Source organism: Delphinapterus leucas, chromosome 15 (genome assembly GCF_059928025.1).
Source record: "Delphinapterus leucas isolate spDelLeu-1000000601 "Yukka" chromosome 15, BTC_Dleu_Yukka2, whole genome shotgun sequence".
NCBI classification, from domain to species: Eukaryota; Metazoa; Chordata; class Mammalia; order Artiodactyla; family Monodontidae; genus Delphinapterus; species Delphinapterus leucas.
In genome coordinates, this window is record NC_143143.1 from 64,123,648 (window position 1) to 64,150,123 (window position 26,476).

General features: G+C 41.5%; 1 protein-coding gene across 11 annotated transcripts in view; it reads left to right on the plus strand.

The window, feature by feature from the left end:
- The first annotated feature begins 324 nt into the window (after window positions 1-324).
- The window catches only part of ITCH (itchy E3 ubiquitin protein ligase), a 115,113-nt gene continuing 88,961 nt past the window's right edge, over window positions 325-26,476 (plus strand). For 4 of the 11 annotated variants that reach the window (XM_089896732.1, XM_089896736.1, XM_022592621.3 and 1 more), the window contains exon 1: window positions 16,227-16,364. Coding sequence is in view for 2 of the 11 variants with exons in the window: in XM_089896734.1 (XP_089752860.1) it covers window positions 11,191-11,307 (117 nt within the window). In the remaining 9 variants the exon portion in view is untranslated. The other 7 variants (XM_089896743.1, XM_089896741.1, XM_089896742.1 and 4 more) reach the window with 7 other exon arrangements.

A 26,476-nucleotide genomic window follows, 5' to 3' on the forward strand; every position in this document is an offset into this window, starting at 1 on the left:
GAAATCCTGGGGGTGAGGCCCAGCAAACTATGGTTTAAGTCCTGCACTTGATTCTGATGGGCACTAGAGTTTGAGAACCATTGCGCTAGACAATGTGAATGGGGTGGGGTTATAGGAATCTGTATGTTTAACAAGCTCTCCTAAGGTACATTGCAGGAAACAATGACATGGAGGATTTGAAAGTATTTGAAAAGTGTAAGTGACTTTACAGATGGTAAAATACTATTTTCATTAAGAGGAACACGCTAAACAATAATAGCAAAGGTCACTAATTACTAAGCACTTAGTTGTGCCTCTGAGTCCACTTGCACAGCCTGTTCTCACAACCCATGACGGAAGTTAAGAGGTTGGACTCTGAAACCAGACTGCCTGGGTTCTTATCCAACTTGTGACTTGGTTTGTGCATCTGTAAAGTGAGGAAAATGAAGGTACTTCCCTCATAGATTTGTTTTGAGGACTAAAGAATCTTATTGATCAGGGGACTTCCCTGGTGGTCCAGTGGGTAAGTTTTAACAAGCCCTTCAGGTGATTCTGATGCACACTCGAGTTTTGGATCCGCAGCTACAGCTTTTAGAGGTTCTGGTGTGTGATTAGGAGGGTTTTCAAAAAAGCCTAGAGGTACTGGGAGCAATCCAAGCGTCCCTCCCACCTGACTGAGCGCAAACCCCGATTTAGCTGCGCTCATCAGCCTCTGCGAGCTCTTCCTGCCGGCAGCGGGCTAGTGCGCAAGACCTTGTGGGGCTTGTAGGCCGGATCGCTCTCGAGCTGGAGGCGCCTGCGTGTTGGCCGCCAACTCGCTCTAGTAGCTGTGGTCCGGGCTCGGGACCGGCTGCCATCTTAGTCGAGGGACGCAAGAGTCGCCGCCGCCCCGAGTCCCGGTAAAAACCCGTGGGCGGACTGGAGGCAGTTCTGGGGAGAGGGAGGGTCCTGGATAAGCGTGTCCGAGGAGAACGAGGGATGGAGGAGTGCGGCGCGTCAGTCGGGACCCCAGAGCCGCGGCTGCTTCCTCTTCCCTCAGAGCCGGTGCCCGTGGGGGGCGCGGGGAGCTCGGGCTAGTGGCAGGGGCCCGGCGGGGGTCGGGGTGGGTCGGCTGGACGCACCCAGCGGCCACTCTTGGGCTCAGGCGTCCGGAGCCCCTAGCCTTACGGGCGACAACTTATGAGAGGACTGGGCCGCAGTGGGCGCCCGCAGGGTCTGGCCCCGAGCCCCTCAGCCCCGCCCGGGGGCCACTCTGCCGCGGCCCGGCCTACGCGCGGGGCCGGGCGGCAGCGGCAGGCGCGGGCGACGTGGCCCTGCGAGGGGCGGTGGCCGGGCCCACCTGCCACTCGCTGCCCTTCCCGAGACTTTTTGGAGCCCCCACTCGCGAGAGGGGCCCAGTACAGCGGCTGCCTTTCTTCTCTCTTCCACTCCCCTCCTCCCTCCATTGTCCCCCAGCATGGTGGTCCCGGCCCCGGCGTCCTCCTCCGCGCCCGCCGTCGGCGCGGAGTTTTGCAGTCGTGGAGCTGTCAGTGTCCTTCCTCCTGAGAGTGCCCTTTTCTTTAGTGGAGAGAAGAAAAAAGTAGCCGTGATGAGGACATGACTTAGGGGTGACTAAGTGGGGAGCTCAAGTTTTCAGACTTAGCTCCGGGCCGCGACTCAAAGAGAGATAAACACACGGTTTTTTTGCCCCAGGTAGACGTTGGGCCCCAAGTTAGCGACGTAACCAGGTGAATTTGCAAACTACCCGAAATCCACGGTTCCCAGCAACAACTCAGCTTGTTGTCTTGGTTATATTCATATCTTAATCTTGTTAGATTTTCTGCCATTATTCTACAGCTTCATTATACTTTTTTGGGAGTGAGGGGTGGGGAAGGACGAGTGGGATTTTTCTTTGAAAATTAACGAGGCACTTGAGCCAGACACCTATCATTGTACTTAGTTGGGGTCTCGCATGTATTCCTAACATAATTAGGTCTTAAGGAAGTACTAAAGGCAGTGTATTTCCACCCTGAAAATGGGCTAAGGATTTCTCAGCCGAAGTAAAGTTCTCATGGCAGCTCTGTTGAGAGGCTTCACTGTGTATTCATAGGTTTGCTCAAGGTACGATTACTTCATTTTTAAGATTTAGAAATGAAGGTGGAAATTCACCTGCTTTTTTAAACAGTGAATGTAAATTTTTTGGGGTGTGAGTCCAAAAGGAATTCCTTCATCTTCAGCATATGAGTCAAGTCAGCAAGGATATGATATGAAATAAACAAGTGCAGAATACTTCTTCAGTGTATTCTAGAATAAATCATTTCTACATTAGTTAAAGAACTATCTTTACACCTATTGGAAGAGACAAACCACTAGCCCCCAAATTTGACCATTAGAATAATTAGGGGAGCTTTTGAAAAGTAGAAATTTCAGGGCCTCATTCCCTGAGATTGATTTAATACCTTTGGGTTAAAACTTGCCTCAGGCAATTCTGATGGTCTTGGGAACCATTGAGACAAACAATACTTTGGATAAACCAAAAAGCTTTGAGACCGTAGAGGAGGTAACCAGTTGTGTCCCGGTTGACCTGAGAAGGAGGAAGGATCTGCTTCTGCACCTAAGTTGGGTGTTAGGTGAAGAGTAGGATGGGGATTGTGATGGGGAAAGGGAAGGAGGGCAGACAGAGGAAACACCTTAATACTGTGCGTAAATGGGAGAGGATTGTGGAAGAAAAAGAGAGCAGGGAGTGGGATGGGGAAGGAGAGCACTGTGGATGTGAGGCCAGAAAGGTAAAAGGCTACTATATGAAAAGTTCTAAGTATAATGCAAAAAAACTTGTTTTATGTTGTTAGCAATAGATACACTTTTTTGAACAGGGAAGTGATATGAGTAGATGTTTGCTTTAGAAAGATTGCTTTGGTGACAAGAGTGAAAAAGGATGGAAGAGTGGCTGTTGCAGAGGTCTAAGTGAGAAGTGAAAGGCTTGACCTTGTAGAGAGGCTGTGGGGATGATCAAGGTATTGGATTTAGTTCTTTACTAGTGCAGTATTGTTGCCCTGTTTTTGTATGAGGATTTCTTTAGGGCTCATCTGGGTAAAAGGTTCCTTTTCTGTCAAAAGAACCCATTAACAAATCAGAATAATATTGATAGGTTATGTATGTTAATGGTATCAGAATGTATTGTTCTTAAGCATCCTTGATCAGGTGCAATTTGTAGAATTTGGAGATTAGACTGAAATTTATGACTATCAGTACTATTGATTTAAGCTTGTTGGAAATGTTTTTCTCCCACCCTCAGAAACCTGGTTGTAGAATTTTAGAGTTGGAAGAGATTGTAGAGATTATCTACAGTCTGCAGTGGCAGATATATTTTGTTTTATGGGCCAACTTTCATTTGAAGTAGCTACCAGAGCCCTGTGTTGAGAAGGATTTTGATCATATGCATTCTCTGGGAAAGTGAGTTATGATTGATTAGTGATTCCTCCTGTGGACACTAGTTATCTAATGGGTAGTATATGTGCCAGGTATATGCTATTCTTAGACTAGTCCAACCTGTTAGTTTTCTGTTTGTTTAAAAAAAAAACTGGGACTTCCTGGTGGCACAGTGGTTAAGAATCCGCCTGCCAATGCAGGGGACATGGCTCCAAGCCCTGGTCCGGGAAGATCCCACATGCCGAGGAGCAACTAAGTCCGTGTGCCACAACTACTGAGCCTGCACTCTAGAGCCCACAAGCCACAACTACTGAGCCTGTGTCACAACTACTGAAGCCCACACGCCTAGAGCTCATGCTCTGCCACAAGAGAAGCCACCATAAAGAGAAGGCCGTGCACCACAACGAAGAGTAGCCCCCGCTCGCTGCAACTAGAGAAAGCCCACATGCAGCAACGAAGACCCAATGCAGCCAAAAATAAATAAATTTAAAAAAGAAAAAAAAAACTAGTTAAGAATCAGAGCTAGAAGTAGAACCAAGTTTTGTAACTCATAGCCTCTTCTCCAGTGTATCAAGATGAATGTGTGCTACTAAAGAGCTTTTGGTATTAGACCAAAAGAAAAAAAGTATTTCTAGCCTGAGCCTCTTCACTGTTTAGTTAAGAGTTTAACAAGGAACTTTGGCCTAGAAGTGAGTTTTGTTGTATTCATTCTGGCTTAAGAAATTTGTGTTGGGACTTCCCTGGTGGCACAGTGGTTAAGAATCCGCCTGCCAGTGCAGGGGACACGGGTTCGAGCCCTGGTCCGGGAAGATCCCACATGCTGTGGAGCAACTAAGCCCGTGTACCACAACTACTGAGCCGGCGCTCTAGAGCCTGTGAGCCACAACTGCTGAGCCTGCGTGCCACAACTACTGAAACCCACGCACATAGAGCCTGTGCTCCGCAACAAGAGAAGCCACCTTAATGAGAAGCCCGCGCACTGCAATGAAGAGTAGCCCCTACTCACCGCAACTAGAGGAAGGCCGTGCACAGCAACAAAGATCCAACGCAACCAAAAATAAATAAATAAATTTATTAAAAAAAAAAGAAATTTGTGTTAGTACTCATAGCAAATAGTGTTCCCCCCTCCCCCCCCCCCCCCGGCTTCCTTTCTTGTTCCTCACTCTTCTCTCTGTCTTGGGTTTTGGGGATTGGTTTCCTTTATATGAATTAAGGCAAAAGTGTATAAAGGTTTTTTTCCCCCCCTCCTGTATTTATAGCGCCTGGTCAAATTCTGGGCTCATAATAAGCACTCAGTAAAGGCATGTTGATTTTTGTGGCTGTAAATGATACTGGCTTTGAGTCAATATAAATTAGCAAGGGGGCGGGTTGCAGAATTGAATTGCAGCATTCTCTGGTTGAGAAGTCAACCCTCAGCTAAAAATGTTGGGTTGGAAACTAGCCTCACAACTAGAAGTAGTTAACCAGAAGCTGTTCCTTGCCTCTGTCCTCTTTCAGTCTAGCAGTGTTCTGTCCTTGGAGAACTACTGCCAGCTCAGCTCTTTACTTCTTTTCAGAACTGGCTATACTCTGATCCTTGGAGTACTTTTTCTTTTCTTATCCCTAGGAGCTTCCAAGTTGCAAGGATAGTCCTTACTGTGACCCCAATAGGTAGAGTATGTGTTTATATGGCCATCCTCGTTTTGCCATGTAGCCGTATGCAGGTGGGGGTCACCCCTTACAGAATGTGAGTCATTTTCTCCCCGACTCACCTTCTTACCCTGCCTGCTCCATCAAAAATTATCTGTCCCATGAAACTTTTTAAAGGGCATTGTGCTGTCAGATTCCTGAGGTCATTGCTGATCTGATGTGTTTAACCATAGGAATAATGTGTTAATGGACCCTCCTTCCTCTCTCAGGTAACATGCATTTAACAGTGGCCTTCTGGAGACAGCGCCTTAACCCAAAGAAGTGACTTCAAACAGTGAAAACTTCAGGTATGGTGGCGTGCCTGTGAGAGAGGTTGGGGGGCAAGAATGTTGCTGAGGGTGAGCCCTGGTCGTATTAACAGCTGTGAGGAGGTATGGGGAGACACCAGTGTTCATGCTGGCTAAATCAGTTGGTTGAAGAAATAGTTTCTACTTGGACCTGAAACCCAAAGCTGCCTTTAGAAGGATTAGCCATATTGTACAATGTGAGCCACATTGTACTGTTAATTTGAGTCCTGAGGACTGACTTTTCTGTTTTTCTAGCTTGCCTAGACATACATAAACTTTTCCCACTTGTGCTATTTTATAAACATTTATCTCTGTATACTTGTCCAGACATGTGCATGTATATGGTTAAAAAGTGTAGGAATTAAAAAGAAGACAATATGGTTCAGTGGAAAAAGAATAGAGGACTTGGAAAGAAAAGGTCTGGGTTTTGATTTGATTTTGCCACTGACAAACTGATAGTTGGCAAATTACTTAATATTGACAGGACTCAGTTTATATATCTGTAAAATAGATGTGTTGATTCCTACCTGCCTCCCTGGCATTGTTGTGAGGATCAAATATTGGGTTGGCCAAAAAGTTCTTTCGTTCTTTTTCTGTAAGATGTTATGGAAAAACCCAAACAAACTTTTGGCCAACCCAATAAAATAATACATATTAAATCTTTAGAAAAAAAATGAATTCACAGCTTAAGGCATTATGTAGATCTACAAGGTGGGAGGAGTTGGCAATAATATTTAAAAGGAAAGCAGGACAAGACAGATGCACTTTAAAAGATCAGGAGAGGAAAAAAAAGATCAGGAGAGAGAAAAGGAAGACTACTGGTTAAGAATAAAAGTAGAGCATAGGAAAAGTCAAGCAGTAAGAGAATAGGGGGTGAATGAAGTAGAGCACGTGAATTGGTTGGTGAGAAAGCTGAATAGGAAGAGAGGATCCCTTTCATTTGCCTAACCCTAACCTTGCAACTGTTGTCGTTACCACCTTTCTTCATATGTGTCTTATCCATACTGGGCTTCTTGTCTCCACTGTAAACGTCATAATAATAAAATGTTTATTATTCATTCAACTGTGTGACCCTTTGTGTTTAGTGTATATTTTTGTTAACAAATTGCCTTATAAATGCCAAGAGACCAAGGCTGTGACTTGCTTATTATGGTATCCCAGGTCACTGCTATAATCAAATATGTGCTTAATCTGTTTTTTTTTAATAATTATGGAGAGAAAAGAAGGAGATAGGCTGTTTTGTGACAGATACTAGGGAAGGGAAGTGGTAAGAGGAAAAGTAGATAAATAAGAGATAGTAAGAAAAATTCTCAGGATAATGAAAGGAAAGACATGAAAATGAGAAAAGTATGTAGAACAAGGGAAAAAGATGGTGTTATCTGCAGTTAATGGAACAAGGCAAATTTCATATCTTTAATACCTCACAAAAAGTTATGTACTGGGAAAGATCATTCTGCATACCAAATATCTTTAAAATATTTCTAAAAGTATCCACTTCATCCTGAGCTCACAGAGTAGTTCTTTGTGGAAAGAAAACTGGGCCAATATTCAGGAGACATGGGTTCTGGCCTTGGTATTGCTTGTTACTTAAATTCTGTGATCTTGAGCAATTCGCTTAAATCTCTCTGGACTGCATTACTTGTCTATTGAAAGCATGAACACAATGCTCTCTCCTAGCTCATTGATTATTCTCTGTGCTTCATATGCCAGCTCACTAATTTTTCAGGGCTTTGTTGATACAATATAGGACTGGTCTCAGGAATATCTTATAATAGGACTTCATAAAACCCAGTGCTTTATAAATGAGAAGCCATTTTATTTAAGTTCTATTTTATTTATTTATTTATTATTATTATTTTTTTGGCTATGCTGCATGGCTTGCAAAATCTTAGTTCCCCAACCAGGGATTGAACCATGCCTCCTGCAGTGGAAGTGTGGAGTTCTAACCACTGGACTGCCAGGGAATTCCCTTAAGTTCTACTTTAAACATTGGTAGAGAGACTTACAGGAAATCTAAGTATAGGAATGTTAAGTTTATAATACTCAGTAAGCATTTATTGAGCCCCTGTTATGCTAGGTCCCAGGGGGTACTCTGCCTCAAGGATTTTGTTTTTGTCAGGAAAACAAACTTGTTCACCGGTAATTATTGTAAACAGCAAGATGATAAATGCTATAATAAGGATTTTGTTGCACTGCAATTTAAGATACTTGGATATCTTGGTTCCTTTAATATAATTGAATATATGCTAACTGCTGCTTTGTGCTAGGCATTGCAGGGACTCATGGAAAAAGCAGTCCCTGCCTTCAAGAAACTTGCAGTTTTTTTCACATCTGCAGACTGTATACCCAAATATATATAACCTTCTACTCCAGGAGAGAGAAGGAGTTTCGTACTGAATCACTTTGTATTTTTTTTTATTTTTTTATTTTTTTGCGGTACGTGGGCCTCTCACTGTTGTGGCCTCTCCTGTTGCGGAGCACAGGCTCCAGACGCGCAGGCCCAGCGGCCATGGCTCATGGGCCCAGCCGCTCCGTGGCATGTGGGATCTTCCCGGGCCGGGACACGAACCCGTGTCCCCTGCATCGGCAGGTGGACTCCAGCCACTGCACCACCAGGGAAGCCCCTAAAATTTAGTCTTTGATTCTTCGTTCCAGAGAGTCCGTTCAGTTGGTCACAGAGGAAAGTATGGTAGGGAATCATATTGTAGGGGTTAACAGTATGTACTGGAGTTAGATTGTCTGATTTTGAATTCTGGCTTTACCGTGTCCTGGCAGTATGACCTTGGCCAAGTTGCTTAACTGTTTTGTTTGTTTAATTTATTTATTTTATTTATTAAGTTTTTGGCTGTGTTGGGTCTTTGCTGCTGTGCATGGGCTTTCTCTATAGTTGTGGCAAGCGGGGGCTACTCTTCATTGCGGTGTGTGGGCTTCTCATTGTGGTGTCTTCTCTTGTTGTGGAGCACGGGCTCTAGGCCCGCGGGCTCAGTAGTTGTGGCTTGCAGGCTCTAGAGTGCAGGCTCAGTAGTTGTGGTGCTCGGGCCTAGTTGCTCTGCGGCATGTGGGATCTTCCCGGACCAGGGCTTGAACCTGTGTCCCCCACATTGGTAAGCAGATTCTTAACCACTTTGCAACCAGGGAAGCCCTGCTTAACTTCTTTGTGCCTTAGTTTCCTCATCTGTAAATTGAGAATAATAGTAACATGTATCCATAGGGTTGTTGTGTGGACTAAATGAGATAATGTATTTTTGCTTGAACAATAGTTGGCTCAAAATAAGCAGGAAATGTTAATTGCCAGTATTACTGTTGTTGTCATTATCACATAATCATCATCACCAAGCTTGTCCTTCTTAAAATTATCTTCTCAATTTATTAATTCATTCAGTAAATTTATCTAGGGTGAGCACTGTAAAGTCAAATGCCTACAAGGGCTAGATGAACATTTTAAACAGTAATGATAGATCAGATTGGGACTTAAGTGATTTAGGGAATTCATGTCACTCCAGTGAGGCAGCTGTTATGCAGCTTTGGCCCACTTTATTTTTTTTAATTGAGATGAAATTCATCATTTAAAAATATATAATTCAGTGTTGGCTCACTATTGATCTGGCAGGGGGCTGAGGGGGGGTGGCGTGTAGACAGAGTGTGGCCTGAACATCTTAACTTTTTTCTGAACAGAAGCTAGAATTCCAGATTTTGAGAGAAAGTTTTATTTTTAAATGTTGGCAACTTAATGAATTCATAAAAAACTCTGTGAGCCAAGCAGATCACCACTGTGGGCAGGATTTGTCTTGTGGGTTGCCATTCTGCAGCCTCTGATCTGGGGCTCAATTTTTTGCAGCATAACCCACGTTCCTTGCCCTCTGGGAAGAAAGTCCTTACCCACATAGGGATTTTTAAAGTTCAAGCGATACCTTAGAGAAGTCTAGGGCTGAATAAGGAGTATATAGAATAATTAAGGCAAAGAGGAGGAGAGAAGTTATTTAAAACTGCGATTCAGACTGGGCAAAATGGCAGGAATGGACTTGAGATGGTGGAAGTACAGTGAATTTAGATTAATCTGAAGAGGGTTTGTGTGGTCCGCGTAAGAAGAGAAAGTTTGGAAAAATTAAGAGACAAGTGTAGGGGCAGAAAAAATTTCTCTTCTTCCCTTCTAGGTTCTTTGACTGGTCTAATCATTGATATAAGACAGATTAACAGGAGAAAAACAAATTTCCTAAATATGGTATGGGAGCCCCATAAAAGTATGAGACCCAAAGGGCAGCCACCTAATAGAGGCTTATATGAACATCCTGACCTAAGGGAAGGGGTAGGGGTCTGGGGATACAAAAGGAAGAGGAGAGGAGATGTTTGGAAAATAAGGTTGCCTTGATATGCAGGTAAGTTTCTTAGGTAAAAAGATATCTCTGGCAATAGTTCTCTTCTTGATGCAGGCCTCCTTTCCAGTGTAAATTTAGGCAGTTGAGGGGGAGGTAAAGAGCTTTTACTGAATCTGCTGAGTTTTGATTGTTTTTAGCTCAAAATAATCCTTATGCCAAAGTAGCATATTTTGGGGTGAAAAATTCTGCTCCCCTTCACCAGCCTTTTTATTTTGGGATAACCTTAAGTCTTGTTGACTGACAGGATGAAATGGTATTTTATGAAGATTTATTCGGTAATATTGAGGTCTACAGTATTTAACTAGGGTTGGTAGGGTCTGGAGGTAGGGAGAGCAGGCTAGGGAGGTGGTAGTGAGAATGGAAAGTGACAGACAGAAGCTTGTATTTAGGTCACTCTGTGACAGTAGGACCCTGCAGTAAAGAGGGCAGATTTTGAAAGCTTTTCCCATATTCATTCTTCTGTAAAAAACTGGGATATGTGAGGGTAATACTAAAGAGGCTATCCCTCTTTTTTTTTTTTTTTGGCTGCGTTGGGTCTTCGTTGCTGCGCGTAGGCTTTCTCTAGTTGCGGCGAGTGGGGACCGCTCTTTGTTGCAGTGCACGGGCTTCTCATTGCGGTGGCTTTTCTTGTGGAGCACAGACTCTAAGCCTGTGGGCTTCAGTAGTTGTGGCTCACGGGCTCTAGAGCACAGGCTCAGTAGTTGTGGTGCATGGGCTTAGTTGCTCCGCGCCATGTGGGATCTTCCTGGACCAGGGCTTGAACCCGTGTCTCCTGCATTGGCAGGCGGATTCTTAACGACTGCGCCACCAGGGAAGTCCTATCCCTCTTTTTTCATGTTGTGGATCTTCATTACTCAGCCCCAGCACCCTCTTTAATGATGGATCACGTACATAGTCTTATGATTTCCCAGCTTCATAAGAATAGAAAAGGAAGAAGCAAAGTAGTTCAACTGCTTATTACATTTCTAGTTTCACATTTTTGGTCAGCTCAGTTAATCTCTGAGGAGTTTATGTAGACTTCAGTTTTGGGAGTTTTTTTTGTTTTTTTTTTTAGACTTCAGTTTAAACATGGAATTTTTGTGTTTAACAAGGTTTGGAAACACTAACAAAAGATTTTTTCATGGAAAAGATGTAGAATTTTGTTGCAGAAACTTGACAAAGTAATTAATTTATGATTTAGAATGTTTAAAAAAACTGATAAATGTAGAAAGGTGGAATGTGTTTATTTTGTATAATCAGAGAAAGTGATTTTTAGGATTTAATTTTCACCAGGCCTTTTGTTCTGTTTATACTTTCTCATGAAAATTTTCTTGACATACACAGGAAGGTTAATTCCTTATTCTTGACTAAAATGCAAAATGTAGTTATTGTAAGTAGTCTTCTTTTTTTTTGCGGTACACGGGCCTCTCACTGTGCGGCCTCTCCTGTTGTGGAGCGCAGGCTCAGCGGCCATGGCTCACGGGCCCAGCAGCTCCGCGGCATGTGGGATCCTCCCTGACCGGGGCACAAACCCGTGTCCCCTGCATTGGCAGGTGGACTCTCAACCGCTGCGCCACCAGGGAAGCCCTGTAAGTAGTCTTTTTAGAAAGTAATTTGAATAGTGTGTTAGATATAGCCTGAGCATTCAGAATATTTGAGATAGTAACATTTCCCTCATTGATGAATAAGAATACTGAACTGGGCCTATGAAAAGTAGACAAAGTTGCCACCATCATAGATATGCAGCAACAGCGTCAAATTGAGCTAAATTTAAGTCTCATTTAATGGAAAAGGGATTTGTTTTTTGTTCCTTGAACTTTTGAAGCATGGTCTAACCTAGATTTTGGAGTTCATTTGTTCTGAAAATTAAAAGGGATTTTTAGGTGGCTCATTTAATTATAGGTCTTCTGTGGAAGGAAAAGAACGTGGAAGAGGGATTAGCTGCATTTATTTCTGTGGAACGCTAGTAGTCAAAGGGAAATCCTAGATTATCTTTTTTTTCCCTTGAATTTCTGGAAGGAAAGAATTACTATAGGTCTTAATTAAAAACTGTATTATGTATGTATTGAAATGTGCAGAACCTAGGTACTGCTGCTTTTCCTTGTCCAGAATATTGCTGACATTGATCTGCAGTCATCTATTCTCCCTTTGTCTTTATTTCATCTTGTTGGGGTTTTAGGAGAGTATGGAGATGTAGCACATACGTTCAGTCGGCCCTGTTTGATTTTACTATGTAAATTGATGTTTTCATTTCTAAGGGGCAAAGAAAATGATGAACTTATCTGTCCTGATTATCTTTTGTTTGCTATTGTGGTAAAATATACATAACAAAATTTACAGTTTTAACCATTCTTAAGCGTTCAGTTCAGTGACATTAAATCTATTCACATTGCTGTACACCTATTACCATGCATCTCCAGAATTTCATCATTCCAAACTGAAACTCTGTACCTATTATTAAGCAATAACGCCATTCCCCTCCTCTAGTCCCTGGTTACCACTATGCTAATTTTTGTCTCTGTAGAATTTGACTATTCTAGGTACCTCATGTAAGTAGAATCATACGATGTTTGTCCTTTGTGGCTGGCTTATTTAACTTACCACAGTGTCTTCAAAGTTCATGTTGTAGCATGTTCCAGAATTTCATTCCTTTTAAAAAGCTGAGGGCTTCCCTGGTGGCGCAGTGGTTGAGAGTCCGCCTGCTGATGCAGGGGACACGGGTTCGTGCCCCGGTCCGGGAAGATCCCACATGCCGCGGAGCGGCTGGGCCCGTGAGCCATGGCCGCTGAGCCTGTGTGTCCAGAGCCTGTGCTCCGCAACGGGAGAGGCCACAACAGTGAGAGGCCCGTGTACCGCAAAAAAAAAAAAAAAAAAAAGCTGAATAATTATTCCATTTTATGTGTATATCACATTTTGTTTATCAGTTCATCTATTGATGGACATTTGGGTTACCTTTTGGCTATTGTGAATAATGATGCTGTAAATGTGGCTGTATAAATATCTGTTTGAGTCTCTCCTTTCGGTTCTTTTAGGTATATTCCCAGACGTGGAATCAGTGGATCAAGTAGGAATTCCAGGTTTTTTTGGTTGTTTTTAAATTTATTTTTTTATTGAAGTATAATTGTTTTACAATGTTGTTAATTTCTGCTGTATAAGCAGAGTGACTCAATTATGCACATATATACATTCTTTTTTTTTTTTTTTTTTTTGCGGTACGCGGGCCTCTCACTGTTGTGGCCTCTTCCGCTGCGGAGCACAGGCTCCGGACACGCAGACTCAGCGGCCATAGCTCACAGGCCCAGCCGCTCCGCAGCATGTGGGATCCTCCCGGACCAGGGCACGAACCCGCGTCCCCTGCATCGACAGGTGGACTCTCAACCACTGTGCCACCAGGGAAGCCCTATACATTCTTTTTTATATTGTTTTCCATTATGGTTTATCTCAGGATATTGAATGTAGTTCACTGTGCTATACAGTAGGACCTTGTTGTCACTAATTCCATGTTAATTTTTTTAGGATCCACCACCATTTTTTCTGCAGCAGCTATACCATTTTACATTCCCACCAGCAGTTCACAAGAGTTCCAATTTTCTACACCCATGCCAACATTTCATTTGTTTTCTTTTCTTCAAAGAATAGTCATCCTGATGGGAGAAGTGGTATCTCGTTGTGGTTTTTATTTGCATTTCTCCAGTGCTTAGTGATATTGAGTGTCTTTTCATGTGCTATTTGTATATCGTTTTTGGAGAAATGTCTGTTCAATTCCTTTGCCCATTTTTTAATTGGGTTGTTTGGTTTTTTGGTGTCTTAATTATCTTGTAGGCTGCAGCCTACCTCTTCTGGGTCTTGTGCTAGTCGTCCTCTTTTCCTGTGTTGACAAAGCAGCTAGAACCATTCTCTAATATATAGTCCCTCAGTAAATGAATGTTTGATAAAATGTTAAAAGTAGTGCTTTCTGGAAAGCTGAAGGTTGGTTGGGGCACGACCTTCATTACATTTTTCTCTAGTTTTGGAATTCTCTATTCTCTTTTAACCATTTACTTGGTGGGGTAAACATTTATAAAGGATAGGGAAAGAAGTCTCTGTGTCATCCAAGTTTTATTTTATTTCTATTTATTTAAAAAATATATATATTTATTTATTTATGGCTGCATTGGGTCTTCGTTGCTGCAGGCGGGCTTTTTCTCTAGTTGTGGCGAGCAGGGGCTACTGTTCGTTGCGGTGTGTGGGCTTCTCATTGCAGTGGGTTCTCGTTGCGGAGCACGGGCTCTAGGCATGTGGGCTTCAGTAGTTGTGGCTCGCGGGCTCTAGAGTGCAGGCTCAGTAGTTGTGGCGCACGGGCTTAGTTGCTCCGCGCCATGTGGGATCTTCCTGGACCAGGGCTCAAACCCGTGTCCCCTGCACTGGCAGGTGGATTCTCAACCACTGCACCACCAGGGAAGCCCCCCAAATTTTATTTTGGAGAAGGAAAATATGGGATCTCATTAAAAGAAATTTGGCTCTTAGAGGACTTGCTCTTCCTGTTTGCCTAAGGAAATATGAATCAGGCTGAGGTGTCCAGACAAAGGTTTAATTTTTTGTAATTCTGAAGGGAAAAAGTCTGTTTTAATTATTTCAGTGATTACTTGATTTTGTGTGATGATTTGGAATTTCTTATTTTGAGACTGTGCTCTTTGGTAGGGTTCTTTTTGTTTTTGTTGAAGAGGGGTTTGGGAGTGGTCCTAAACTCAATATATATTTTAATAATTTTGAAAAGGACCAAACTGAATAAGTTCAAGTACAACAATGACATAAGTATTTTTTTTCATTTGTTTCCCTGTTTTTCTCTTTTTTGGCTGATTTATGGAACTCTGGTTTTAAATCATGAAATTAACGTTGATCAAGGCTAGAGATCTCGGTTTTTGGCTGCGTCTTCTGTTCTGACCTTGGACAATCCATTTTGATTGGGTTGTTTATCTTATTATCAAGCTGTAAGAGTTCTTTGTGAATTCTGGATGTAAGTCCTTTATCAGATATGCATTACATTTAACAAATATATTCTCCCAGCCTTTGGCTTGTCTTTTCATTTTCTTAATAGTGTCTTTTGAAGAGTAGAAGTTCCTAATTTTAATGAGGCTTAATTTCTCAGTTTTTTCTTTTATGGATGGTACTTTTGGTGTCACAGCTAAGAAATCTTTGCTTAATTGGGCAATCCATTTAACTTTCCTGGATTTCCATATGTTTATCTGTGAGAACAAATATGTGTGTGGTATTTTGCCTTCTTTGAAATGATATATATTTTTCTAAAATAAATTTATTTATTTATTTATTTAGGCTGTGTTGAGTCTTCGTTGCTGTGCGCAGGCTTTCTCTAGTTGTGGTGAGCAGGGGCTACTCTTCATTGCGGTGCGCAGGCTTCTCATGGCGGTGGCTTCTCTTGTTGCGGAGCACGGGCTCTAGGCGCGCGGGCTTCTGTGGTTGCAGCATGTGGTCTCAGTAGTTGTGGCTCGCAGGCTCTGGAGTGCAGGCTCAGTAGTTGTGGCACATGGGCTTAGTTGCTCCGTGGCACGTGGGATCTTCCTGGACCAGGGCTCTAACCCGTGTCCCCTGCATTGACAGGCGGATTCTTAACCACTGCGCCACCAGGGAAGCCCTGAAATGATATTTTTAATCAGTTCCTTTGGGACTCAAAGTAGAGGAGGTAGTCTTGGAGTAGAATACTAAGGTGAAAATCTGCTGACCCAAATTGGAGTGTAGAATTGGCTCTGCTTTCATAATCCTATTTGTTTCCTAATGGATAAGTGGTAATTTGTTTCTGTTCCCTCCCCCCAGTATTTAGGGCTCTTGGAAGTAAATGATTCTCTCTCTAATTTTTTTTCTGGGGTTTTAATACAATGTTTATAACAATGCTTTTTTAGTTCTTTTAATATAAATGCATGAATTTGTTTATAAAGTATACATAGACATTACTCATTAATTCATTAGTATTGACATCTAGTTTACTTGATAGTTCTTAAATAATGTGTAAAAATGATCTGAGAAAGGTTTGCTGGAAGGATGGGGATGGTGGCTATCCAGGGTCTTATTTTGAGGAGAATTCATGTGTTTTAAGAGGTAGAAATAAGAGTTTCTTGGAAGCCAGGAAATTCAACTTTATATTTAATTAGGTTGTATAATTTCACACAAGCATTGGTTGCAAAAGAGAGCAGTGGTTAATAGTAGTACAACAGTAGTTATATTTATTGTGGTATGTCAAATCCTTTAAACTCTAGCAGTAAGTAGTCAAAGCCAGGACACAGCTTGTAATAGTAGTTAATATTATAATGTTTGTCAGAAAGCTGTTTGGGAGAACTGGGAGAAAATTGCCTTCTGCAGTACTGGGTACAAAGTTCAGACCTGCAAATGAATGCTAAAGGTTCCGATTCTGGTGCCAGTTTTCTTAAACTCTTATACTATTGAACCTTGAAAGTTGTACCTTCCTTTATTTCTCTTTGAATAAGATAATTGTCTTTTTATGTATATGCTTTAGAATCAATGCTGGATTCCCATTTGGCTGGAAAATGGGAAAGAACTGTCAGTGATCAGAGAATCATTACGTGATGTTCAGAGCCAAGGTGTCACTGTTGTGGGGGATACGGGGTGGTCCACATCCTACTTCCCTATTAAGGTAACTCTCTCCAGTAAATAGGAAAGGAGCTTTTCCCCATCATGAGTGGGTTGGAGTTCATTTTCTCTCCTTTTCTTGAGGAATTAAGTTATGGAAATGAGTATTTACTTTCTGCCCTAACGCAAAGAACTCTCATCCCCTCTGACAATACTTAGTCAACACGTACACCAAGGTTAGCTTCTTTGTTATCATTAGTGGAGAATGGGATCTAAACATTGCTCCTTAGTCTCTGCTGCTGTGGCCCCAGTGAACAGGAATTAGTTTTCAACCCAGCTGGGTAGTGTGGCTACTGGTTGCATACACAGGAACCATTACCAACTCCCATGTTTCCACTTCCAACTGGATTGAGCCTGGGGTCCATCCTTAATAAATATGTATTTATTTATTTGGCTCCTCCGGGTCTTAGTTGTGGCACTCGGGATTCTCGTTGCTGCGTGCGGGATCTTCTTTGCAACAGTGGGATCTAGTTCCCTGACCAGGGATCGAACCCTGGCCCCCTACGTCGGGAGCACAGTCTTAACTACTGGACCACCAGGGAAGTCCCTGGAGTCCATTCTTTGTAGTAGTGGCTGGTGAATGAAGACAGATTTTTCAAAATGGGTCCTTTGATACATAACTCTTTTGAGTAGGGGTTTGGGAACTTGACTGAGTGGCCCTGTCCATGGGAGACTACTCAGTATTTACAGTTACCATGTATGCTTCTGTATTTTAGTAAGGCTGAGAGTTTGACTTCATTTGGTTTTAGTTCTCTGAATACCACTGTGTACTTCAGCTCTTTGAACTCTGTACTTTCTGCTTCAACAAGCAAGTTTTCTCCTTACTGGTTTTGTGTGTTTTCTGAAATGTCTTTTTGGTGGCTTCTTTTTTCTATTTGGTTGCATTGGGTCTTCATTGCTGCGCGCGGGCTTTCTCTAGTTGTGGCGAGCGTGAGCTTGTGCACGGGCTTCAGTAGTTGCAGCACGTGGGCTCAGTAGTGGCTCGTGGGCTCTAGAGTGCAGGCCTCAGTAGTTGTAGCGCACGGGCTTAGTTGCTCCGGCATGTGGAATCTTCCGGGACCAGGGATCAAACCGTTTCCCCTGCATTGGCAGGCGGATTCTTAACCACTGTGCCACCAGGGAAGTCCCTGGTGGCTTCTTTTAAGAAATTATAGACCTATATGAAATTATTATTTATTTATTTTTGTGGTACTCGGGCCTCTCACTGTTGTGGCCTCTCCCATTGCAGAGCACAGGCTCCAGACGTGCAGGCTCAGCGGCCATGGCTCACGGGCCCAGCCGCTCCGCGGCATGTGGGATCCTCCCGGACCGGGGCATGAACCCGTGTCCCCTGCATTGGCGGGCGGACTCTCAACCACTGCGCCACCAGGGAAGCCCTATATGAAATTATTGAAGGGTTTTCTAGGTCACAGTAGATGTGGCCTATAAAATAACTGATTATGTTGGATATGTTATTCCTGAAAAGAAACCAGGCAAATTTCATAATATCCTGGTTATTTAATAATTTATCTATAAATAGGATATTTTAAAATAAGACTAGAAATGTCGTTTGTCTCTTTGTTGCTTATGGAGCAAGATGTTACTAAAATAATCTTGTGAAATGTCCACATTTTTTTTTCCACTGCCTTTCAGGAAGATGTTAAGGTTAGAGGGTTTTTAAAAAAAATATATTTATTTGTTTATTTATTTTTGTCTGTGTCGTCTTAGTTGTGGCACACAGGATCTTTGCTGAGGCATGCGGGATCTTTCATTGTGGCAGGTGGGCTTCTCTCTAGTTGTGGTGTGCGGGTTTTCTTTTCTCTAGTTGTGGTGTGCAGGCTCCAGGGTGCGTAGACTCTGTAGTTGTGGTGTGCGGGTTCCAGATCGTGTGGGCTGTATAGTTTGTGGCACATGAGTTCTAGTTGAGGTGTTCGAGCTCAGTCGTTGTGGCACGCGGACTTAGTTGCCCCGCGGCATGTGGGATCTTAGATCCCTGACCAGGGATCAAACCCACGTCCCCTGCATTTTAAGACGGATTCTTTTCTTTTCAGATTTTAAAATAATTTTAATTAATTAATTTATTTTTATTTTTGGCTGCCTTGGGTCTTTGTTGCTGCACGCAGGCTTTTTCTCTAGTTGCGGCGAGTGGGGGCTGCTCTTCGTTGCAGTTCACGGGTTTCTCATTGGGTGGCTTGTTGCAGAGCATGGGCTCTAGGTGCGCGAACTTCAGTAGTTGTGGCGCTCGGGCTCAGTAGTTGTGGCTCACAGGCTCTAGAGTGCAGGCTCAGTAGTTGTGGTGCATGGGCTTAGTTGCTCTGTGGCATGTGGGATCTTCCCGGAGCAGGGCTTGAACCCATGTCCCCTGCACTGGCAGGCGGATTCTTAACCACTGCACCACCAGGGAAGTCCCTAAGGCGGATTCTTTACTACTGGACCACCAGGGAAGTCCCAAGGTTAGTTTTTATTGCTGGCAATGTAGACATTCTGTCACATTTTTCTAGTGTGATAGTAAACATTACTCAAAATAAATGATATAAAAGTGTTAAGAACTGGCCCTATTTTAAGTTTCTTTGTAACTGACAGACTAATAAGTAATAGATTATTTTAATATTGTGCTAGATTTTAGATTCAAACTGATATCTTCATTGGTTCAAGTCAGTGGTTTACTAGGTGAAGATACAGGCTCTGCATCACTGTATTTGATTGTGAAGGGACTTCCCTGGTGGTGCAGTGGTTAAAAATCCGCCTGCTAATGCAAGGAACCACGGGTTCAAGCCCTGGTCTGGGAAGATCCCACATGCCGCGGAGTAACTAAGCTCTTGCGCCACAGCTACTGAGCCTGCACTCTAGAGCCTGCGAGCCACAACTACTGAAGCCCGCACGCCTAGAGCCCATGCTCCGCAACAAGAGAAACCACTGCAGTGAGAAGCCTGCACACCGCAACAAAGAGTAGCCCTCGCTCGCCACAACTAGAGAAAGCCCACGCGCAGCAACGAAGACCCAACGCAGCTAAATAAATAAATGAATTTATATTAAAAAAAAAGATAGGTTAATCTAGCTGTGAGATGTAGAGGTAGAAGAGAGATACTAGAAAGGAAGAATGTGTCCTGGAGAGATCTCTGCAAGATACGTAGGAGATCTAATGTTAATTTTTTTTTCCTTTTTGTTGTAGAAACTATTTTAAGAGCACTTTTTGTCATTCACATTGGGAATATGCTTTTTATAGACAGGTTTGTTGAGATGTAACCTACACATAATAAAATTCATTCTTTTTAGGTATACACGTCTTTGAATTTTGATAAACACTTGGAATCTTTACTTGTGCTCTTTTGTAGTCATTCCTTAGGAAGCATTGATGTGTTTTCTGTCCCAATAGTTTTGCCTTTTCCAGAATGTCACGTAAATAGAATCATAGAGTATGTTAGTTTCCTAGGACTGCTGTAACAAATTACCACAAACTGGGCAGTTTAAAACAACACAACTTTATTTTTTCAAGTTTTAGGAGTCTAAAAGGCCAAAATAAGGCATCACTGGAGTTGGAACCTCTCAGAGGGAGAATCTGTTCAATGCTTCTGATGGTTGCTGGCATTCCTTGTCTTGTGTGTACATCTCTCCAGTCTGTGTTTCCATCTTTACCCTGATCCCGTATAACTTCATCTTAACTTGATTACATTTGCAAAGATCCTATAAGACCAAGTAAAGTCAAATTCGGGGTTCCAGGTGGACATAAATTTTGGGGGAGACAGTATTCAACCCAGTACCCAGAATATGTAGCCTTTAAAATTTTTAATGTTTTAAAAATTCATCATACAGTAAGATTGGCTTTTTTTGGGTGTACAGTTGTGTGAATTTTAATACATTTATTGATTCTAGTAACTAATACCACAGTCAGGATGCAGAACAACTTCATCACACCAAAAACCTCCCGTGTTCTGTATTTTTGTAGTCATATCCACCCTCAGTTAACCTCTGGCAGCCACAAATTTTTTTTTTTTTTTTGCGGTACACTGGCCTCTCACTGTTGTGGCCTCTCCCGTTGCGGAGCACAGGCTCCGGACGCGCAGGCTCAGCAGCCATGGCTCACGGGCCCAGCCGCTTCGCGGCATGTGGGATCTTCCCGGACCGGGGCACAAACCCGTGTCCCCTGTATCGGCAGGCGGACTCTCAACCACTGCGCCACCAGGGAATCCCTGGCAGCCACAAATTTGTTCTTCATTCCTTTAGTTTTGTCTTTTGGAGACTGTCACATAAATGGAATAGTACATATGTAAACTTTTTGAGACTGGGTTTCAATCAGTATGATTCCTTTGAGATTCCTCCAAGTTGTTGCATTTTTTAAAAAACATTTATTGCTGAGTAGTATTCCAGTGTATGAATGTACCGCAGTTTATCGATTTACCTATTGAGGGAGATTTAGTTGTTTCACATATCTTGTAATTGTGAATAGAGCTGCTGTAAACATTCTTGTACAGATTTTATATGGACATATGTTTTTATTTCTGTAGGCAAGGTTTCTCAGTCTTGGCACTATGACATGTTGGTTTGGATAATTCTTCGTTGTGGAGGGCCATCCTTCACACTGTAGGACGTTTAACAACATCCCTGGCTTCTGCCCACTAGATAACAATAGCACCCGCCCCCACCATTGTTAAAAAAAAAAAAAAAAAAGTCCCAGAGGACAAAACAGCCTCTGATTGAGAACCCCTACTCTAAGGTAAATACCTAGGAATGGGATTGTTGGGTAATGTGGTAAATGTGTTGAATTTTATAAAAAATGGGCAAAACGTTGTCCAAATTGGATGTACCATTTTGCGTTTCAACCAGCAGTACATGAGGATGCTTTGCATCCTTGCCAGCCCTTGATATTGTCAGTATTTTCTTGTTTCTTACTCTAATAGGAGCGTCGTGGTATCTTATTGTGATAGGGTACTCTTTATTTTCTTTTTTTTAATCAGTTCTTTATTTTGAAAAAAATCGACAGAAAAGTTGGAAAAAAATAGTATAGTGAATACCTGTAAACACCTTGGTTATATTGACCTCTTGCCACATTTACTTTTTCTCTAGATGTACTTTTAATTTTGCTGAACCATGAGAAAGTCATTTGCAACCATCATGATACTTCACCCCTGAACACCTTTACATTACTTCTCCCAAGAAAAAGGATATTTTCCTGTAGGACCACGATAGTATGTGTTAGTATTTCTAAGAAAATTAACAATTCCATAATGTCATCTAATATATTCAGATTTTCCCAGTTATCACCGAAAGTCTTTGGTGTTTTTGTCCCTACGTATAGGATCCAGTCAAGGTTCACACATTTAGTTGTTTTGTCTTTTTAGTGTCTTGATCTAGAACAGTCCTTTTGCCTCTTTAGTTTTTCTTCTTTTTTTTTTGCCACGCAGTGCAGCTTGCAGGATTTTAGTTCCCCAACCAGAGATTGAACCCGGGCCCTGGCAGTGAAAGTGCCGCTTCCTGACCACTGGACTGCCAGGGAATTCCCTTGCCTTTTTAGTTTTTCAGTGTTAATTTTTTAAGAGTCTAGGCCAGGTAACTGGTAGAGTGTCATGTATTTTGGATATAATTATTTTCTCATTATTAGATTCAGGTCAGACATTTTGGGGGCAATAATACTAGTCTACGTGATATCGTATACTCTTTTTTTTCATTATATTGGGTGGCACATCAATGGTGGAATGTCACTCTAACGATGTTGGTAAGTTTATTTACTTGGTTAATGTGATACTATAAGATCTCCATAATAATCGTATACTTTTCACTTTGTAATTAGTAAGTAATATGTGGTGTAATACTGTGAGGCCATATAAATATCCGTTTTTCTAATACCCTTTCATCCATTGGTTTTACTATTGTATTAGTTATCTATTGGTACATAACAAATTATCCCAAAATTTAGCTGCTTAAAATAACAAACTTTTTATCTTACATGGTTTCTGTGGGACAGAAATTCAAAAGTGGCTTAGCTGGATGGGTCTGACCCTGGATCTCTTGAGGTCACAGTCAAGATGTTGGCTGAGGCTGCAGTTATCTGAAGACTACTAGGGCTGGAGAATTAGCCTCTAAGGTGTCTTTCTCATGTGGCTGGCAGGTTGGTGCTGGCTCTTGGCAGGAGGCCTCAGTTCCTTGCCACATAGCTTGTTTCCCTGAGAACAAGTAACCCAAAAGAGCAAGTGGCATTGCATTTTTTTTAAAAAACTGTGGTAGAGTACACACGATAATAAATTTACCATAGTAATCATTTTTAAGTGTATATGTTTCAGTGGTATTAAGTACATTCATATCATTGTGCAGTCATCACCACCATCCACCCCCAGATCTCTTTTCATCTTGCAAAATTGAAACTGTACCCAATCAACAGTAACTCCCCATTTCCTCCTCCTGTGAGTCCAGTTAACCACCGTTCATTCTGCTTTCTGTCTCTGATTTTGACTACTCTTGGTACCTCATATGAGCGGAATCATCTTTTTGTGGCTGGCTATTTCACTTAACAAAGCGTGTCCTTAAGGTTCATCCACATAGTAGCACATGTCAGAATTTCCTTCCTTTTTGAGCCTGAATAATAATCCATTGTATGTATTTACCACATTTTGCTTATCCATTCATCTGTTAATGGACACTTGGATTGCTTTCACATTTTAGGCATAATGAATAATGCAGCTGCTATGTACAAATACCTCTTCAAGACCTTGCTTTCCATTTTTGGGGGGTATATACCAAGAAGTGAAATTGCTGGATCATATGGTAATTCCGTTTAAAAATTTTTTAGGAAATGCTATACTGTTTCCCACAGCAGCTTACTGTTTTACATTCCTACCAGTATACACAAGGGTTCTAGTTTCTCCACATTCTTGACAACATTTTGTTATTTTCTGGGGTTTTTTTGGGTAATAACCATCCTAATGGGTGTGAGGTGGTATCTCATTGTGGTTTTGATTTGTGGCATGGTGGTGTTAAGTATCTTTTCATGTACTTAATGGCCATTCTTCTTTGGAGAAATGTCTATTAAAATCTTTTGTCCATTTTTGAATTGACTTGGTTTTTTTGTTGTTGAGTGAGGAGTTCTCTGTATATTCTGGATATTAATCCCTTAGATGAATGATTTGAAAATAATTGCTTCCATTTTGTAGGTTGCCTTTTCACTCTTTTGATAGTGCCCTTTGGACATGTTTTAAATTTTCATGAAGTCCAGTTTGTCTATTTTTGTTGTTGTTGTTTACCTGTGCCTTTGGTGTCATATAAAAATCGTTACCAAATCCAGTATTGTGAAGCTTTTGCTCTATTTCTAAAAGTTTATAGTTTTAGGTCTTTCTTGCATCCAAGTCTTTGACCCTTTTTTTAAAAAAAAATATTATTTATTATTTATTTGGTTGTACCAGGTCTTAGTTGTGGCAGGTGGGCTCCTTAGTTGTGGCAGGTGGCCTCCTTAGTTGCAGCAGGTGGGCTCCTTAGTTGCAGCAGGCAGGCTCCTTAGTTGTGACTCACCAACTCTTTAGTTGTGGCACGTGGGCTTCTTAGTTGCAGCAGGTGGGCTCTTTTTTTCGGTTTTTGTAAGTGGTGGTAGGTAACAGTCTAACATTGTTTTGCAAGTGGATATCCAGTTTTCGCAGAATTGTTTGTTGAAAAGACTGTCCTTTCCCCATTGAAAGGTCTTGGCACCATGTCAAAAATCATTTTGCCAGGGAATGGTGTGGGAGAGGGGGGTTGGGGGGAAGAATCATTTTGCTATATATGTAAGAATTTATTTCTGAGCTCTCTATTCCAATAGATTAAGTCTATATGTCTGTATTTATGCCACACTGTTTTGATTATTGTAGCTTTGTACTAAGTTTTGAAATCAGAAATGTGAGTTCTCCAACTTCGTTGTTCCTTTTCAAGGTTCTTTTTGCTATTTAGGGTCCCTTGAGATTCCATATGAATTTTAGGATGGATTTTCTATTTCTGAAGGAAACATCATTAAGATTTTGATGGGATTGCATTGAATCTGTAGATTGCTTTGGGTAGTATTGACATCTTAACAATATTTAGACTTCCAGTACATAAACACAGGATGTCTTTCCATTTATTTGTGTGTCTGTTAATTTCTTTCAGCAGTGTTTTGTAGTTTTCAGGTTACAAGTCTTTTACCTCATTGGCTAAGTTAATTCCTGAGTGTCTTATTATTTTTGATGCTGTTAGTAAATGAAATTGTTAATTTCCTATTCAGATTGATAGTGTATAGAAATGCAATTCATTCGTGTTGATTTTTTATATCTTACTACTTGCTGAAATTCATTTATTAGTACTAATAGTTTTTGCGTGTGGAATCTTTAGGGTTTTTTACATGTAAGATATCATCATCAAACAGAATTTTTTACTCCCTTTCCAAGGTGTATACTTTTTCTTCTTCTTGCCTAATTGCTCTGGCTTGGACTTCCAGTACTGTATTGAATAGAAGTGTTGAGAGTGGCCATCCTTGCCCTTGTTCTTGATCTTAGAGGAGAAGCTTTCATTCTTTCACTGTTGGGTATGATGTCAGCTGTGGGTTTTTCATATATGGGCTTTATTATGTTGAGGTGGGTCCCTTCTATTCCTAATTTTTTTTTTTGTCATGAAAGGGTGTTGAATTTTGTTAGGTACTTTTCCTCCCATCAGTTGAGACAATCATGTGTTTTTTTTCCCTTCATCCTGTTAATGTGCATTACATCAGTTGATTTTCATATGTTTAACCATCCTTGCATCCCAGGAATAAGTCCCATGTGGTCATGGCATATAATCCTTTTAATATGCTGAGAAATGTCTGTTTCTCCCTTTATTTATTTATTTAAAAAAATTTTTTTTTAACTTGGCCACACTGTGCAGCTTGCGGGGTCTTAGTTCCCCAACCAGGGTTTAAACACGCACCCTCAGCAGTGAAAGCGTGGAGTCCTAACCGCTGGACCATCAGGGAATTCCCTCTCCCTTTAAATATGTGTTTTTGCTTCATATATTTGGATGGTCTGTTATTAGGTACATAAATGTTTATAATTATTGTTATATTCTTGCTGTATTGGATCTTTTTAATAAATTATGCCCTTTGTCTCTTATAACCTTTTTTGATTTAAAGTCCATTTTATGGACTTTAAAGTGACATTAGTATAGTCACTTCTCCCTTTTGGGTACTGTTTACATAGAGTATCTTTTTCCATCCTTTCACTTTCAACCTGTTGGTGTCTTTGGATCTAATGTAAGTCTCTTGTAGACAGCATATAATTAGATCATGTTTTATTTTTATTAAGTTTTATCTTTTTTTAGCCACACCGTGCGGCTTGTGGGATCTTAGCTCCCTGACCAGGGATTGAACCCGGGCCCTTGGCAGTGAAAGCATGGAGTCCTAACCATTGGACCACCAGGGAATTCTCAATTAGATCATGTTTTAAATCCATTCTGCCAATCTGTCTTTTGATTGGAGAGTTTAATCCATTTGTATGTAATTACTGAGAAAGGAGGACTGACTTGCTCATTTTACTGTTTGTTTTCTATATGCCTTATAGTTTTTTTGACCCTCATTTCCTTCATGACTGTTATTGTGTTTAGTTTGTATTTTGTAGTGAAACATTTTTATTTTTTCATTTCCTTTTGTGTATATTCTATAACAGTTTTCTCTGTGGTTACCATGGGAATTACATTTAACATCCTAAAGTTATAATACTCTAATTTATAATAGCTTAATTTCAATGACATTCAAAAACTGCGCCTTTACTGCTTTGCTACCACCGATTTCAGTTACTGATATCACAAAATGCATCTTTATACATTGTGTGCTGTGGCATTGCCTTTAATGATACAGTCTCTGAAGTTGCATATTGTCACTTCCTGCCACATTCTGTTCATTAGAAGAGAGTCACTAAATCTGGCCTACATTCAAAAGGCATGGGATATTAGGTTCCATCTTTGTCAGGGAGGAGTGTCAAATAGTTTGTAGACATATTTTAAAATTCGGGGACTTCCCTGGTGGCGCAGTGGTTAAGAATCCACCTGCCAATGCAGGGGACACAGGTTTGATCCCTGGTCTGGGAAGATCCCACATGCTGTGGAGCAACGAAGCCCATGCACCACAACCACTGAGCCTGTGCTCTAGAGCCCCCGAGCCACAACTACTGA